Raw genomic sequence first — 12,465 nt, forward strand, 5'->3', positions numbered from 1 at the left:
CAAGAGCTGTCATTTCTCTTGGTGGGAGCCTTCTAATGAAGGTCTCCAGCTTGGACTATTGTCTGGAATTTAGTGAGCAATTTTATTCCCAACAAGTGGAAGGGCCAGCTATGCATGTGCAGAAACATCAAAGGTAAACTTGCCTAGCAAGGACTTGAGGGGAGGAGCATGCCACTTGGTTTGAAGTCTTCCTTCAATTCCCTTTATCATGGAGGACTGGAAGGACAAAGGCCCAGGGAAATCAGTCTGCACAGAGTAGCTGACCCACGTATGAAAGAACTGTCTTCCCTGCCACATCAAGGGTTACCTGAAGCTCCTCTGGAGAAATGACCAGGGGTCCTCTGGGAACTGTTGGGAGGTGTTGAAGTTCCTATTTACTTGAGGACATGTGCTCAGAGTAAGGCCCCCAACTCTCTGAGACCCAATAGAAGAAAGTAGAGGTTGCCTAACTTACCACATCTACCTGTGGTCTCTCAGGACAGAAAGCTGTGACTGGAAATTGAGGCCTTCTGAATGCTGGCTGCACCTGTCCTCAGTCAGGCTCCTAGGAAGACCTGTATTTCCTCCCTCTCTTCACTATTACTGTCCTCTCTCCAGGTCCCCACACTGACTTCCCATCTCCTAACGAGGCCTGTCCTCTCATGCTACAGCCTTAAATTCCCTGAGACCTCCTCGGAGGATGTGAGGGCTGCCAACCTGTGGTCACTCATGGTTGACCCGAGGGGAGGGATTCTATAAAAGTGGTATAGTGTGAGTGGTTCCTTAATCCTCATGGTCCTCTACTTGACTCTTGGCATGACCTGGAATTTGTCCTGAGGTTGACCCCTGAGCCCCAGCACCTCACCTCCTGAGATGCTCTAAAAAGAAATGTGTGGGGTGCATCATGCCCACATTCCCAAATTTGCCAGTGCGAGGGGTAGAGGGGCAGGGCTGTGTTCTAGGTGCAGTCCCTTTATTCTCACTTGGAGTCAGTAGCTTCCACTCTGTACTGAAGTGAGGCTTCTCCCAGTAGACCAAGGCTCTCATCTCCCTGAGGCCACTCCAGTGGAAAGAGAACACTTCAGCCAGAAAGCTTTCTCCTGGGTCTCATAGGGCTGATATCAGGGGTGGGCCTCCACACTTTCCCCTGTTCTGGGCTGAGTGGTCCTCTTGCCCCTCATTCAGGGACCTCATCCTCGCTCCTGACCAGACCCAGACTGCAGCCTCCACTCACCTGATGCTGGGCTCCTCAGAACAAAGGCATTACTTTCTTGGAAGTTCTGGATTGGAAGACAGGATGAACCAGATGTGTGCAAAGCTACTGGGGCCTTCTGAGGAGGAGAACATTCTAGGGCTCCCCTCTCTTCTGGAGTCAAGTGGTCCCCCTGTCTTAGATCAGGTTTCTTACCTTGACTTCCGGTAGCATATGGGAATCCACCCTCCCTACTGGCTGAATCAGCTGGCCTGTGGCCAAGGCTTTCGCCTTGTTGAGAAAACACAAGGGGGCTGAGAGAGCTACTCCCTGGCTACCCTTGCCTGTTCCTCCGTGCCATCCCCCTTGCTATCGGGGGTCCACTCATCAGCACCCAGTGTCCTCACTGTAAATCCTATGAAGGCCTGTTAGGATCTCCTACTTGGGCAGAATTGGAGCTGCTGCCACAAGACCAAGACACTCAACTCTCTGAGAACCCCACCACCTTTGCCCTGCAGGAAAGGAAGGCACACCTCAGACAGACTGCTCTCCCCATGGCCACACAAGGCAAGAAGCAGGATATAGTTTGTGGGACCCCTAGTGTCCTAAAATCTTCCCCTTGATAAATATCAGAGGCTGGGACTCTTCCATCCATTGACCTGAGGACACAGCGCTTAAGCTAAGGCTTCTATGTCCCTGAGAATCAAGAAGGATAAATGAGGGCATATTGATCTTTTCAGGGTATCTGACATTGCATGTGTTCATGACCACATTATCCCTGAGTAGTTTTGTCTTCTTTCATACCATTCATTTATCAGCATTTTTTAACCTTTATTCCAAAACAGTTCTTTGGAACAGGGCCCCATGTATCCAAAGAGACACATTTTTTGGAGTGTTTAGAGGAAAAATGAATGAAACGACATGATGTCTGGCTTAGGCTGGGAGAAGTGGCACATTGTGGGCTCTGCACTAATCCAGATCGGGGGACTAGTCCTAGGAAGGTCACTTCATCAGTTTGTGAACTTGAAAATTTGCAAGTTATCCATGCATAAATGGAGTCTGCTAAATCTGATCCTGCATGAATGCTGGAATGCATGTTCTACATATAAAGCAGTGGCATACTGATTAAGTATTGGTTTGTAATAAGTGGAAGTTATGATTACTGCAAACCCCTCAAATACCACCTTCCCATCTGAGTTTACTTTTAATCCAGGAGACAGCAGAGAATATGCAGTGAATTAGGACAAAACAAACAAATATTCTTAAATGAGCTAAATAAGTCAAAGTATTTTTTTTATTTTTACTAAAAGAAAGTTTAAAAGAAAGAAGGTAAACCACAACTTAAAGACTTTCTACTGTATTCTTCTCTCCATTTTCTTTTTGATTCTCAAAAGTTTCTGTGGTCTTCTTTCACATTAGCATGAAAATCACTCTTGCAGTGCTATGTGACCTACTTTCAGATCATAAAGACAATACAGATGGATCCTGAATTTCTTTTATATCTACCAAAACTGTACCTTTAAAACTTTTAAAACAGCAGTGACTATAACAGCAGTATCATTACCAAATTAATACTCTGAGGAAAAACAACCTCTTAGAAGTAAAAATATTGGGGGAAAAAAAACACAAAAAAACGAAACAAATAATATGTAGAAGTTACTCATGTGAAACAGAAAGAGAAATGTGATCGAAAGAAATGTGATCTAACCCCCACTACCATGCACACTTTAGAAGCTTCACTACTCTTCAAGAAAAGTTCTCTTCTAATGTCATGTTATCTTGTTTGCATTGTGAACAATATATTCAGTACTTTCAGTGTGTTTTACAAATACCCAAACTTTTAAAACATTAAAACAGCTGGAAACTATGATTTATATGATTCATACATTTGAATTCTGAAGCACAATAAACCTTATCAAAAGTAAGAACATTTGAAAATACTAAACACCTCCTTCACCTCTTTACATTTCTAATTTAAATCATCATTCATTAGGTATTTCTCATGTGAATACAAGAAAACATATATATTTTGTTAAAACAAACTAGACCTAAACTCGCTTACCATTTAAACTGTAAGATATGGGCTTTGTTCCCTCCACCCCTACTACTCTGCACTATTTAGGAGGTTGACTGCTCCCTTCCAACACAAAGGGAACAAAGTGCCCTGCCCCCCTCCCTAAATGTGGGAGGAGCTGCAGGACTTGGCCCTGGAAGGGGCACTGGCCTCAGCCATGGTGGGAGCCCTGGCCGCACGTCTCCGCCCTGCTCTCTCCGCCTGATCTCTCAGCGCCTCGTCATAAAGGTCTGGGAAGGAACTAGGGACCCTACCGTGGAACTTGGCTAGAACCTCCAGTACCTTCATCTTACTGATCTCAGCACAAGCTCTCGGGCCCCACAGGAACTCATAGCGTGGAAGATCACTATTGGGTACCTGGCGGTAGTTCAGGTACTCCTTCTGCACTAGATCTTTGGTGATGAGCCTTCTGGGCTCCCCAAAGATGCAGTGCCTCCTCCCAGCATAGATCCCCAACATACTGAGGAATTCCCAGATCTCCTCCTCAGTGGCGCGGTTACCATTCATGAAGATGACCCCCAGGAGCACCATGAGGAGACGCGACTTGGGCAGCGCCCCCTCATCACGTCGACAATCGTTTCCCCCGAGGTTGAGCTTCCTGATGAGGGTGTAGATGTTCCCTCTACGGTCGACTTCCTTCATCTCCAGGCCAAAGACCAGCTCCATGCGCTCACGGGCTGTACTGAGGACCTCAGGGAAGTGCTGCCTGTACTTCCTGCTGACGATTTTCATCAGGGCATTCTGCGTGATGGGCTCCTGCTTGGTGTACTTCTCCAGCAGGAACTCCACGAGTATCCTGGCCTTCCTGGCCAGAGGATCTTTGCGAGTGCTCTGAGTGGAAGGGGCTGCCTGGGAGGCACCTGCACTTTCCTCCTCAGGGCCCTGGGCACCTTCATCAGATCCTGCACATGAAGGCCCTGCATCAGGAGAGCTAGGGGCCATGGCTCCCTGAAGCTCCTGGCCATCGCCAGCAGCAGGGGAGCTCGCGGGAGAACCCTGAGGGGCAGAAGAGTGGGAGGAGGGGCACTCCTCCTTTGGGGCTGCAGCAGCACTGGCCTGGGCCTCCTGAGTGTCCCCCTGAACCTCGTGGCGTTTCCTGCGGGCATGGGACTTGCTCTTGTGCCTCCGAGGCATGGTGACAGCAGGTCAGGGACCGCAGGTGGGAGTGCGGGCAGGAAGGCACCTGGAGGAGGGACAAGGACATGCTGTGAGAACCTTCAGCGAGGAGAGTCCTCCCTGGCTTGAATGGAAGCTGCCTCTGAGGGGTCCTCGAGGCCAGTGCTCTAGGACCCACAGGGCTCCTGTTCTCCTGGTCAGCCTGTCCCCTGAGACCACTGAGTAAGTAGCAAGGGAGAGTGAGCCCTGGGGTGCAGCAGACAGTCCTGCCTGGGCGTTAAAAGGGGGACCAGTGGGGGCTGGCAGGGGAGGCAGGTCCTCTCAGCTGACATTCAGAGTCAGGATGAAAATTGGTGCGAGACACCCCCATATCAAACGCCACCTTTCCCGCACCCAGCCCATTCCCTCTCCTGTCTGAAACTGACGGTGCCACCTTCCCTGTCACCCCAGACAAGGAGAGGAGGGCATGCTCAGCCCCCCACTGAAGGGTCCCAGGACCTTCCCTTCTGCTGTCTCGTGGCTGCCCCTTCACAACCAGGCTCCAAGCTCCCCTCTCAGACCGCCGCCCCCCTTCCCGATATTTGGCCGGGGGGAAGCGCTGAGCACAGGGGAGGGTCCTGAGTCGCCCATTTGTCGGGGAGGATGGCCCTCATCCTGAATCTTCCCGAACCCTGACATCCTCCCTCTACTGACCAGCTGCCAGCCCCTCAGACCAAAGTCCCCTCTTCTTCGAGTGTCCCGTGTCTGAGGTCGCAGTGAGGGAGCCCCTCAAGCCTTTACAGCTGCTCAGCGGCTGCCCGGATAATCCGCAGCCAAATCGCAGTGAGTGGGGGTTACACATGGCTGCCGTTCTGGTGTATGGAGACCCTCAGTCCCCTCGAGGGTCCCTCCTTCACTCCACAGGGCTCGTGGCTCTTCCTCTACTGAGCGTAGCTGGGGTCCAGCAGAGCCTGACCGAGGCATTCTTTCCTGAGACCCGCTAGGGGTTAGTGGATGGTCTTGGGGCCTGAGAGCTAGGCTGGATCCTCTGGTCTGAGTGTAGGGGTAGGGCGGCCAGAGGCTGTGTGGCCCCCTCTTTTCAGAGGGAAAAGGGAATGGGGGTACAGAGACTTGTCCCTGCACTCGTAACTCACGTCACCTCCGATCTTGACACCCGATGACACTTGGGACTGCTCCCTCTGGCCACCGTCAACGGCAGCTCTCAGAGATAGCGGCACTGTCAAGGATGGCGTCGCTCCCCCAGCGTGCTTAGGAGGACGTCACTTCCTGTCATGCGCATCTGGGCTCCAGGAGGACAGCAGGGGCGGGACCTGGACAGGCGGGGTTCCGGGGGAGCTTCTCACAGGATTGGCACGTGGACTTTCCCTTGACTCTTAAGGGGTCCTGGGACGTCCCTGTCCTGAACTGTCAGCTGGCTCACTCCATGCCTCTCACTCGTGTCAGCACTCCCAACAGGAAGAATTGGGGAGCCCAAGCCTAACTTCCTGGAGCCCATGAGACCAACACCGAAGGCTCTCTTGGGCTCTCTCTTCTATAGTAAGCGATGCTCTGTCATTTTCCATGCCTTCCCTTAACCCCTTTAGATGCTAGGCTATTGTCCCATCTGCTGACCTGAGGCCAAGGCCTTATATCAAAGATGTGAACCCCTGAGTCTCCTGGTATGAAGTGCACATACGTCTCATCTCGCCATTTCTACCTGAGGGTTCCTGGAAATGGCTGCTACAGGTAAGATGAGCTGAGAGGAAGGGATGGGAGACTGTCTTCTGTGGTGTGGAACCCCTCACATCTCACTCGGAAACTTCATTCATATTGACTGCTGACAGGGCCTGGAAATCCTTCCCTTTCTGGTATAAGTCCACCCCTGTCCCCAACCATGCTCATACAATTCCAGAAGAGTAAGTGAAGGGGCTCCTTAGCCTGAGAGTTCTCACTGTGGGCTCTCAGTCGACTGCAGGGTCATTGCTCAAAAGTTCTGAGATGATGTTTGTCGTTTTGTACAATTACTGTGATACTAACTTTTCCGTTTTAGTCCCTGGGTGATAATCTATTAAGGTGATCATTTAAAAGGGCCAGTTCTCATCCACTAGCATTCCTTGGTGGCTCAGACCATAAAGAATCTGCCTGTGGTGCGGGAGACCTGGGTTCAATCCTTGGGTTGGGAAGACTCCCTGGAGGAGGGCACGGCAATCCACTCTGGTAGTCTTGCCTGGAGTTTCCCCTTGGACAGAGGAGCCTGGTGGGCTACAGTCCATGGGGTCGCAAAGAGTCAGACACAATTGTGTGACTAAGCACACACACAACAAACTTTGCGCTGGTTATTTCATGATCTGGGCAGTACTGCCACATCCAAGCCAAACTTTGGTGCCCCATGGTCCTGGCATGGGGCCTCGGAGATGCTGCCTCAGATTCCTTCAGTGAAGCAGTGGAGATTCATGATCCCAGGGCAGAGTGCAAGAATCCAGGGCTCAAATTTAAAGCCTTTTGCAGCTGATCCTGTTGTCTGCTTCCCTTGCAGCCTGCACATCTGTGCCAGTCTCTTAAGTACTCCCCACTGGGCACACATAGGGTCAAGTTCAGTGGAGACTTACTGTCCATCAGGGATTATTTAATTTTATGTTTTCACTTTTGTTAATAGTTTTCTTTATTCCTTCCATAAGATTTCTGTGGTTACTTCTGGGTACAAAAAGCAGCAGATAGTGTTTCATTGTGGTCTCAGCTACTCTGAATGTGGTACTAAATCTGTAGAGGAGTTACAGAAAATTGACAGTCTTACAATATCTGTTCTTCATGAGTATACATAACATACTATTCTGTTTGAGCCTTCTTTTTCCTAAGACTCTCAGGAAATACTTCTTGTTGCCTGCATGAAGACTGAATACATTTTTCTAAAGTTTCTTTGTAGGTAAATTTTTTCTATGGTTGCTTCTGTTTATGGTGTATTTTCTGTTACTTGGTGTAAGTAATTGTTGATTCTTCCAGACCAACTGGATGATTTTGCTGCCATGATCTTTTTTTTATTCCAGATTTTTGAAGTCTCTTACATGTTTGAATATTTCCTGTCCTGTTTTTTAAGATTTTTAATTCGAGAATCAAATTGTTACTGTGATCTTTTGCTTTGACTTTTATTCACTTGGCACAGTTGTATATGACTCTAGTGGTTATATGTACTTCAGTTTTTAAATTCACAGAATTTTAACAATTATTTTTAATTAGAAGATAATTAAATGGTATGTCAGGTTCTCTTGCATGAAGCAGCTATAAGTATACATATATCTCCTCCCTCATGAACCTCCCTCCCACCCCTGACCTCACCCCTCTAGGTCGTCACTGAGCTGACTCCTTGTGTCACCCAGCAACTTCCCCCTCATGCCTGTCGTCCACATGGTAGTGCATATTTGTCCATGCCACTCTCTCAATTCGTCTCACTGTCTGCTTCCCCCGATGTGTCCACATGCCCGTTCTCTACGTCTGTGTCTCCATTCTTGCCCTGCAAAAAGACTTATATCTACCCTTTTGTGGCCTTTCTTTCTCATTCTCTTATCAGTATATTTTGCAGATAGAAGTTTTTAATATTAACAAGGTTCAGCTTATTATTTTCTTTCATGGACTGTGCTTTTGGTGTTGTGCCTAAAATCTCATTACCAAACTCAAGTTTTGCCCCCGTGTTATCTTCTAGATTTTCTTGCCTATTGCATATGGCATGTAGAATCCTAGTCCCTGACCAGTGATCAAACCTCTTCCCCCAGCAGTGGAAGTGTTGATTCTTAAACACTGGACTGCCAGGGATGTCCCTGCAATTTTTTATAAATAGCGAGTTTTTCATTTAGGTCTGTGATTCCCTTTGAGTTAATTATTTTGAGAGGTTTAGAGTTTGTATGTGGATTCATTTTTCTTAGATATGGATGTCTAGTTATCCCAGGACTGTAAGTTTCAAAGACTGTCCTTTTCCATTGAATTGCCTTTGCGCCTTTGTTAAAGGTTGGTTGAGTGTTTGGGGTGTCTGTTTCTAGATTTTCTGTTCTGTGGCATTGATCTGTCTATTATTCTGTTAATAGCATACAGTCTTGAGTATTGTAGCTTTAAAGTAAGTTTTGAAATCCAGTAATATCAATTCTCTAACTTTGACTTTTAATATTGACTTCAGTGGGTATTATGGATCATTTCATTTTTGACATAAAATTTAAATTGTTGGCTGCTAACTACAAGCTATCTTGCTGGAATTTTAAACAGAATTGCATTAAGTATCTAGGTTAAGTTGGAAATAAGTGACATCTCAACAATATAGCATCTCCCTATCTATGAACATGGCGTGTCTATTTATATAGATCTTCTTTAATTTTTTTCAGAGCAGTTTATGAGTTTTACTCATGTAAATCTTATACATATTTTTTAAAGAATTATTCCTAATATATTTTGATGCTAATGTAAATGGTGTTAGGTTTTTAATTGCAAGTTCCATCTCTTTATTGGAAAAGAATTGACTATTATGTATTAACTTTATTAATCTATTAAGTATATAGTAGATTAACTTTATTAATATATTAATTATATAGTAGTTATATATTGATAATATGCTAACCTTATTAACATATACTCCTGGATTATTAATGCCTGGAGTTTTCTTATTGTTGATGATTATAATTCCATTTTTCCCTTTCAAATATCTGTATCTTTTGCTTCCTTCCCATATCTCATTGCATTGGCTAGAACTTTCAGTACAGTGTTGAATAGGCATGGTGAGAAGGGATATCCTCACCTTAGTGTGACAGCATCTGTCTTCTCACTATAAAGTATGATGTTTTACCTGTATTTCTTTTCAGATGTTGTATATGAAGCTGAGGAAATGCCTGTCTGTATCTAGTTTGCTGAGAATTTTTATGATGAATGGGTGTTGGATTTTATCAGATGATTTTTTTCCTTCATCTGTTGATCTCATCTTGTGATTATCTTCCTTAGACTATTGTTATTATGATTTATGATTACTGATTTTCAAATGTTGCACATCTGAAATGCATCCTACTTAGATATAGTATGTAATTCCTTCTATGGATTGTTAGGTTTCTTTTCTTATATTTTTTTGGGGATTTGGCTCCTATGTTTATGAGAGGTATTTGTGTTCAGTTTTTTTCTCTTAATTTCTTCATCTGATTTTGTTATTTGAGTGTAATACTCACCTCACAGAAAAGGAATTAGGAGGTGTTCCTTTTGCTTCTATTTTCTGGGAGAGATTGTAGAGAATTGTTATAATTTCTTCCTTAAATTTTTGTTAGAATTCATCAGTGGAAACATCTGGGTCTATTACTGTCTATTGGAAGCTTATTAGTTATAGATTAAATTTCTTTAATAGATACAGACCTATTCCTAGTATCTATTTTTCTTTGTGAAAGTGGTGCTAAGTTATACCTTCAAGCAGTTTCTCAGTGGAACCTTTCCTTTTTGTAGGCACAGAGTTATTTATAATATTCACTCATTATCCTTTTAATGTCCATGGAATCAGTAGTAATGGCCCCTCCTTCATTTCTACTATTAGTAATTTAATTTGTGTTTTCTTTCTTTGTTCTTGTTTAGCCTGGGGAGAATTTTATCTTCTTTTTATTTTGTATCTTTAAAGAAACTTCTTTGGGTTTTGTTTTTTTCTGCATTACCTTCCTTTTTCCAGTGTCATTGGTTTCTGCTTTGATTTGTTCTTCCTCTGCTTTTTCTTTTCTTTCACAAGTTTACTAGTATAGAAGCTTAAGTTATTAATTGTAGGCTTTTTTTTTGTTATAGGCACTCAATGCCGTGTATACCTCTTTACTGATTTGGCTGTATCACACACCTTCTGATAAGTTGTAATTTTGTTTTCATTTTGTAAAAATATTTTAAAATTTCTCATTAGATTTTCTCTTTGGCCCATGTGTTATTTAGATGTTTATTGTTTAGTCTGCAAATAATCTTTAATTTTCCTGCTGTCTTTTTGTTATCGATTTCTAGTTGATTTCTGTCACACTTTTCTTGTAATCATGAGGGTTTCTTGTTTTGTTTTGTTTTTGATCTTTGTTTTAAATAGACACTCTCTGTAAAGGAAGATGAGGGGCTTGTGTCAGATGTTGGCTGGAACAGATTCCTTTGGTAGCCTTGAAATTTTCTAAACAGGAACTCAGGGGTAGCCGAGTTGTCCTAGAACGTGGCCTTAGGTTGCTGCTAGAAGCCATGCTAGAGATCAGTCAAGGTTCTTAATGTAGATGTTTGGACAGAGTTGTTCATGCCAGTAGTTTTTGCAATTCTCTGTTCCTAACCTCAGCTTGCAGTTCCAGGACACATTGCCCTTTTTATAGGTAAAGTCTGCTTGAGATCCCCAGAAGGGAGGGGATCACCCACAGTGTAAGGTCAGGGTGCGGTGAGTTATGCCAAAAATCTAGAGAAGGATGCAGAGTCCCCCAGTTTTGGCTGCTGATGCAGTTCTGGTTCTGGAACCACACTGGGATTAAGCTCGAGGACTTACGGAGAAGAAACTCACCCAATCAAGTCCCTGATTATTTATTCGGTCTTAATTTGAACATCATGCAGTCTTCTCGGTTAAACTTCTCACCTCAAAATGGGTAGAGCCATAGAGGAAATGACAAAGACTGAGAGGAGAAAAGTCTTGGCCTCAGCAGGTGCCTTCACCATTGGAAATTCTGTGTCTACCAGGCCTAAGACAGTGTTAACTGCCACCCAAGTGTTCTTTGGGTATGCACAGCCTGGGTGTACTCCTCGCAGCTCTTAATTGAGAGGAGCCATGACACAGTGAGCTGACCCAGATCTTGCCCTGTGGGTCTTGGAAAGAGAACAAAGCAGAGAGTGACAGCAAGCAAATTTTCATGGGAGAGATAGAGCAAAAGTCAGGGGTCTCCAGCCAGCAGTTTGGGCAAGACCACTGGAGTTCACTGTGGCAGCAATCCTAGTCACGGTACCAAATATGTCACTGGTGAAAAGAGATTTCCTCAGTGCTTGCTCTTGCAAAGAAAGGGAAGGACTCTGGACTAGTGCACATCAGGGGACTTGTCTGATGAAGGTCACTTTATCAGTCTTTTGAACTTGAGACAATTGCAAGTTATCCATCTATAAATGGAGTCTGCTAAATCCTATCCTGCATGAATGCTGGAATGCATGTACTACATATAAAGCAGAGTCATACTGAATAAGAAACACTGGTCTTTAATTTAATGGAAGTTATGACTATTATGAACATCCAAAATACCACCTTCCTATCTGAGGTTATTTTTATCCAGTAGATAGCAGAGACTATGCAGTGCACTGGGACAAAAGAAATAAATACTCTTAAATGAGCCAAATTAAGGCAAAGTATATTTTATTTTTACCAAAAAAAAAAATGGTTAGAGGAAATAAGGCAAACTACAAGTTAACAGCTTTTTCCTTTATATTTGCTTAATTGCTTTTTGGTTTCTCAATATTTTCTGTGGTCGTGTTTCACATTACCATGAAAATCTCTCTTTCAGGGACATATTACCTACTTCCAGATCATAAAGACAATACAGATGGTTCATGAATTTCTTTTCAGTTCAGTTGAGTTCAGTCATTCAGTCGTGTCCAACTCTTTGCGACCCCATGAATCACAGCACACCAGACCTCCCTGTCCATCACCAACTCCCAGAGTTCACTCAGACTCACGTCCATTGAGTCAGTGATGTCATCCAGCCATCTCATCCTCTGTCGTCCCTTTCTCCTCCTGCCCCCAATCCCTCCCAGCATCAGAGTCTTTTCCAGTGAGTCAACTCTTCCCATCAGGTGGCCAAATTACTGGAGTTTCAGCTTTTGCATCATTCCTTCCAAAGAAATCCCAGGGCTGATCTCCTTTAGAATGGACTGGTTGGATCTCCATGCAGTCCAAGGGACTCTCAAGAGTCTTCTCCAGCACCACAGTTCAAAAGCATCACTTCTTCAGTGCTCTGCTTTCCTCACAGTCCAACTCTCACATCCATACATGACCACAGGAAAAACCATAGCCTTGACTAGATGGACCTTTTTTGGCATGGTAATGTCTCTGCTTTTCAATATGCTATCTAGGTTGGTCATAACTTTTCTTCTGAGGAGTAAGCGTCTTTTAATTCATGGCTGCAGT

The 12,465-nt window shown here is 44.7% G+C and overlaps 1 protein-coding gene across 2 annotated transcripts; it reads right to left on the reverse strand.

Annotated features, from left to right (window-relative positions):
• Positions 1-2,506: 2,506 nt before the first annotated feature.
• On the reverse strand, positions 2,507-6,245 carry LOC133242119 (melanoma-associated antigen B4-like). Of its 2 annotated transcripts, none has more exons than XM_061408165.1 (2): positions 5,500-6,245; positions 2,507-4,428 (listed from the first exon to the last, which is right to left on the reverse strand). In XM_061408165.1, the coding sequence occupies exon 2, from the start codon at positions 4,377-4,379 to the stop codon at positions 3,348-3,350; it is 1,032 nt and encodes a 343-aa protein (XP_061264149.1). In that variant the 5' UTR covers positions 4,380-4,428; positions 5,500-6,245; the 3' UTR covers positions 2,507-3,347. The 2 variants fall into 2 exon arrangements, with proteins under 2 accessions (XP_061264149.1, XP_061264148.1); XM_061408164.1 differs by having other exon boundaries at positions 2,513-4,428; positions 5,495-6,245.
• Positions 6,246-12,465: the final 6,220 nt, after the last annotated feature.

The sequence above is a fragment of the Bos javanicus genome, chromosome X (genome assembly GCF_032452875.1).
Source record: "Bos javanicus breed banteng chromosome X, ARS-OSU_banteng_1.0, whole genome shotgun sequence".
Taxonomy (NCBI): domain Eukaryota; kingdom Metazoa; phylum Chordata; class Mammalia; order Artiodactyla; family Bovidae; genus Bos; species Bos javanicus.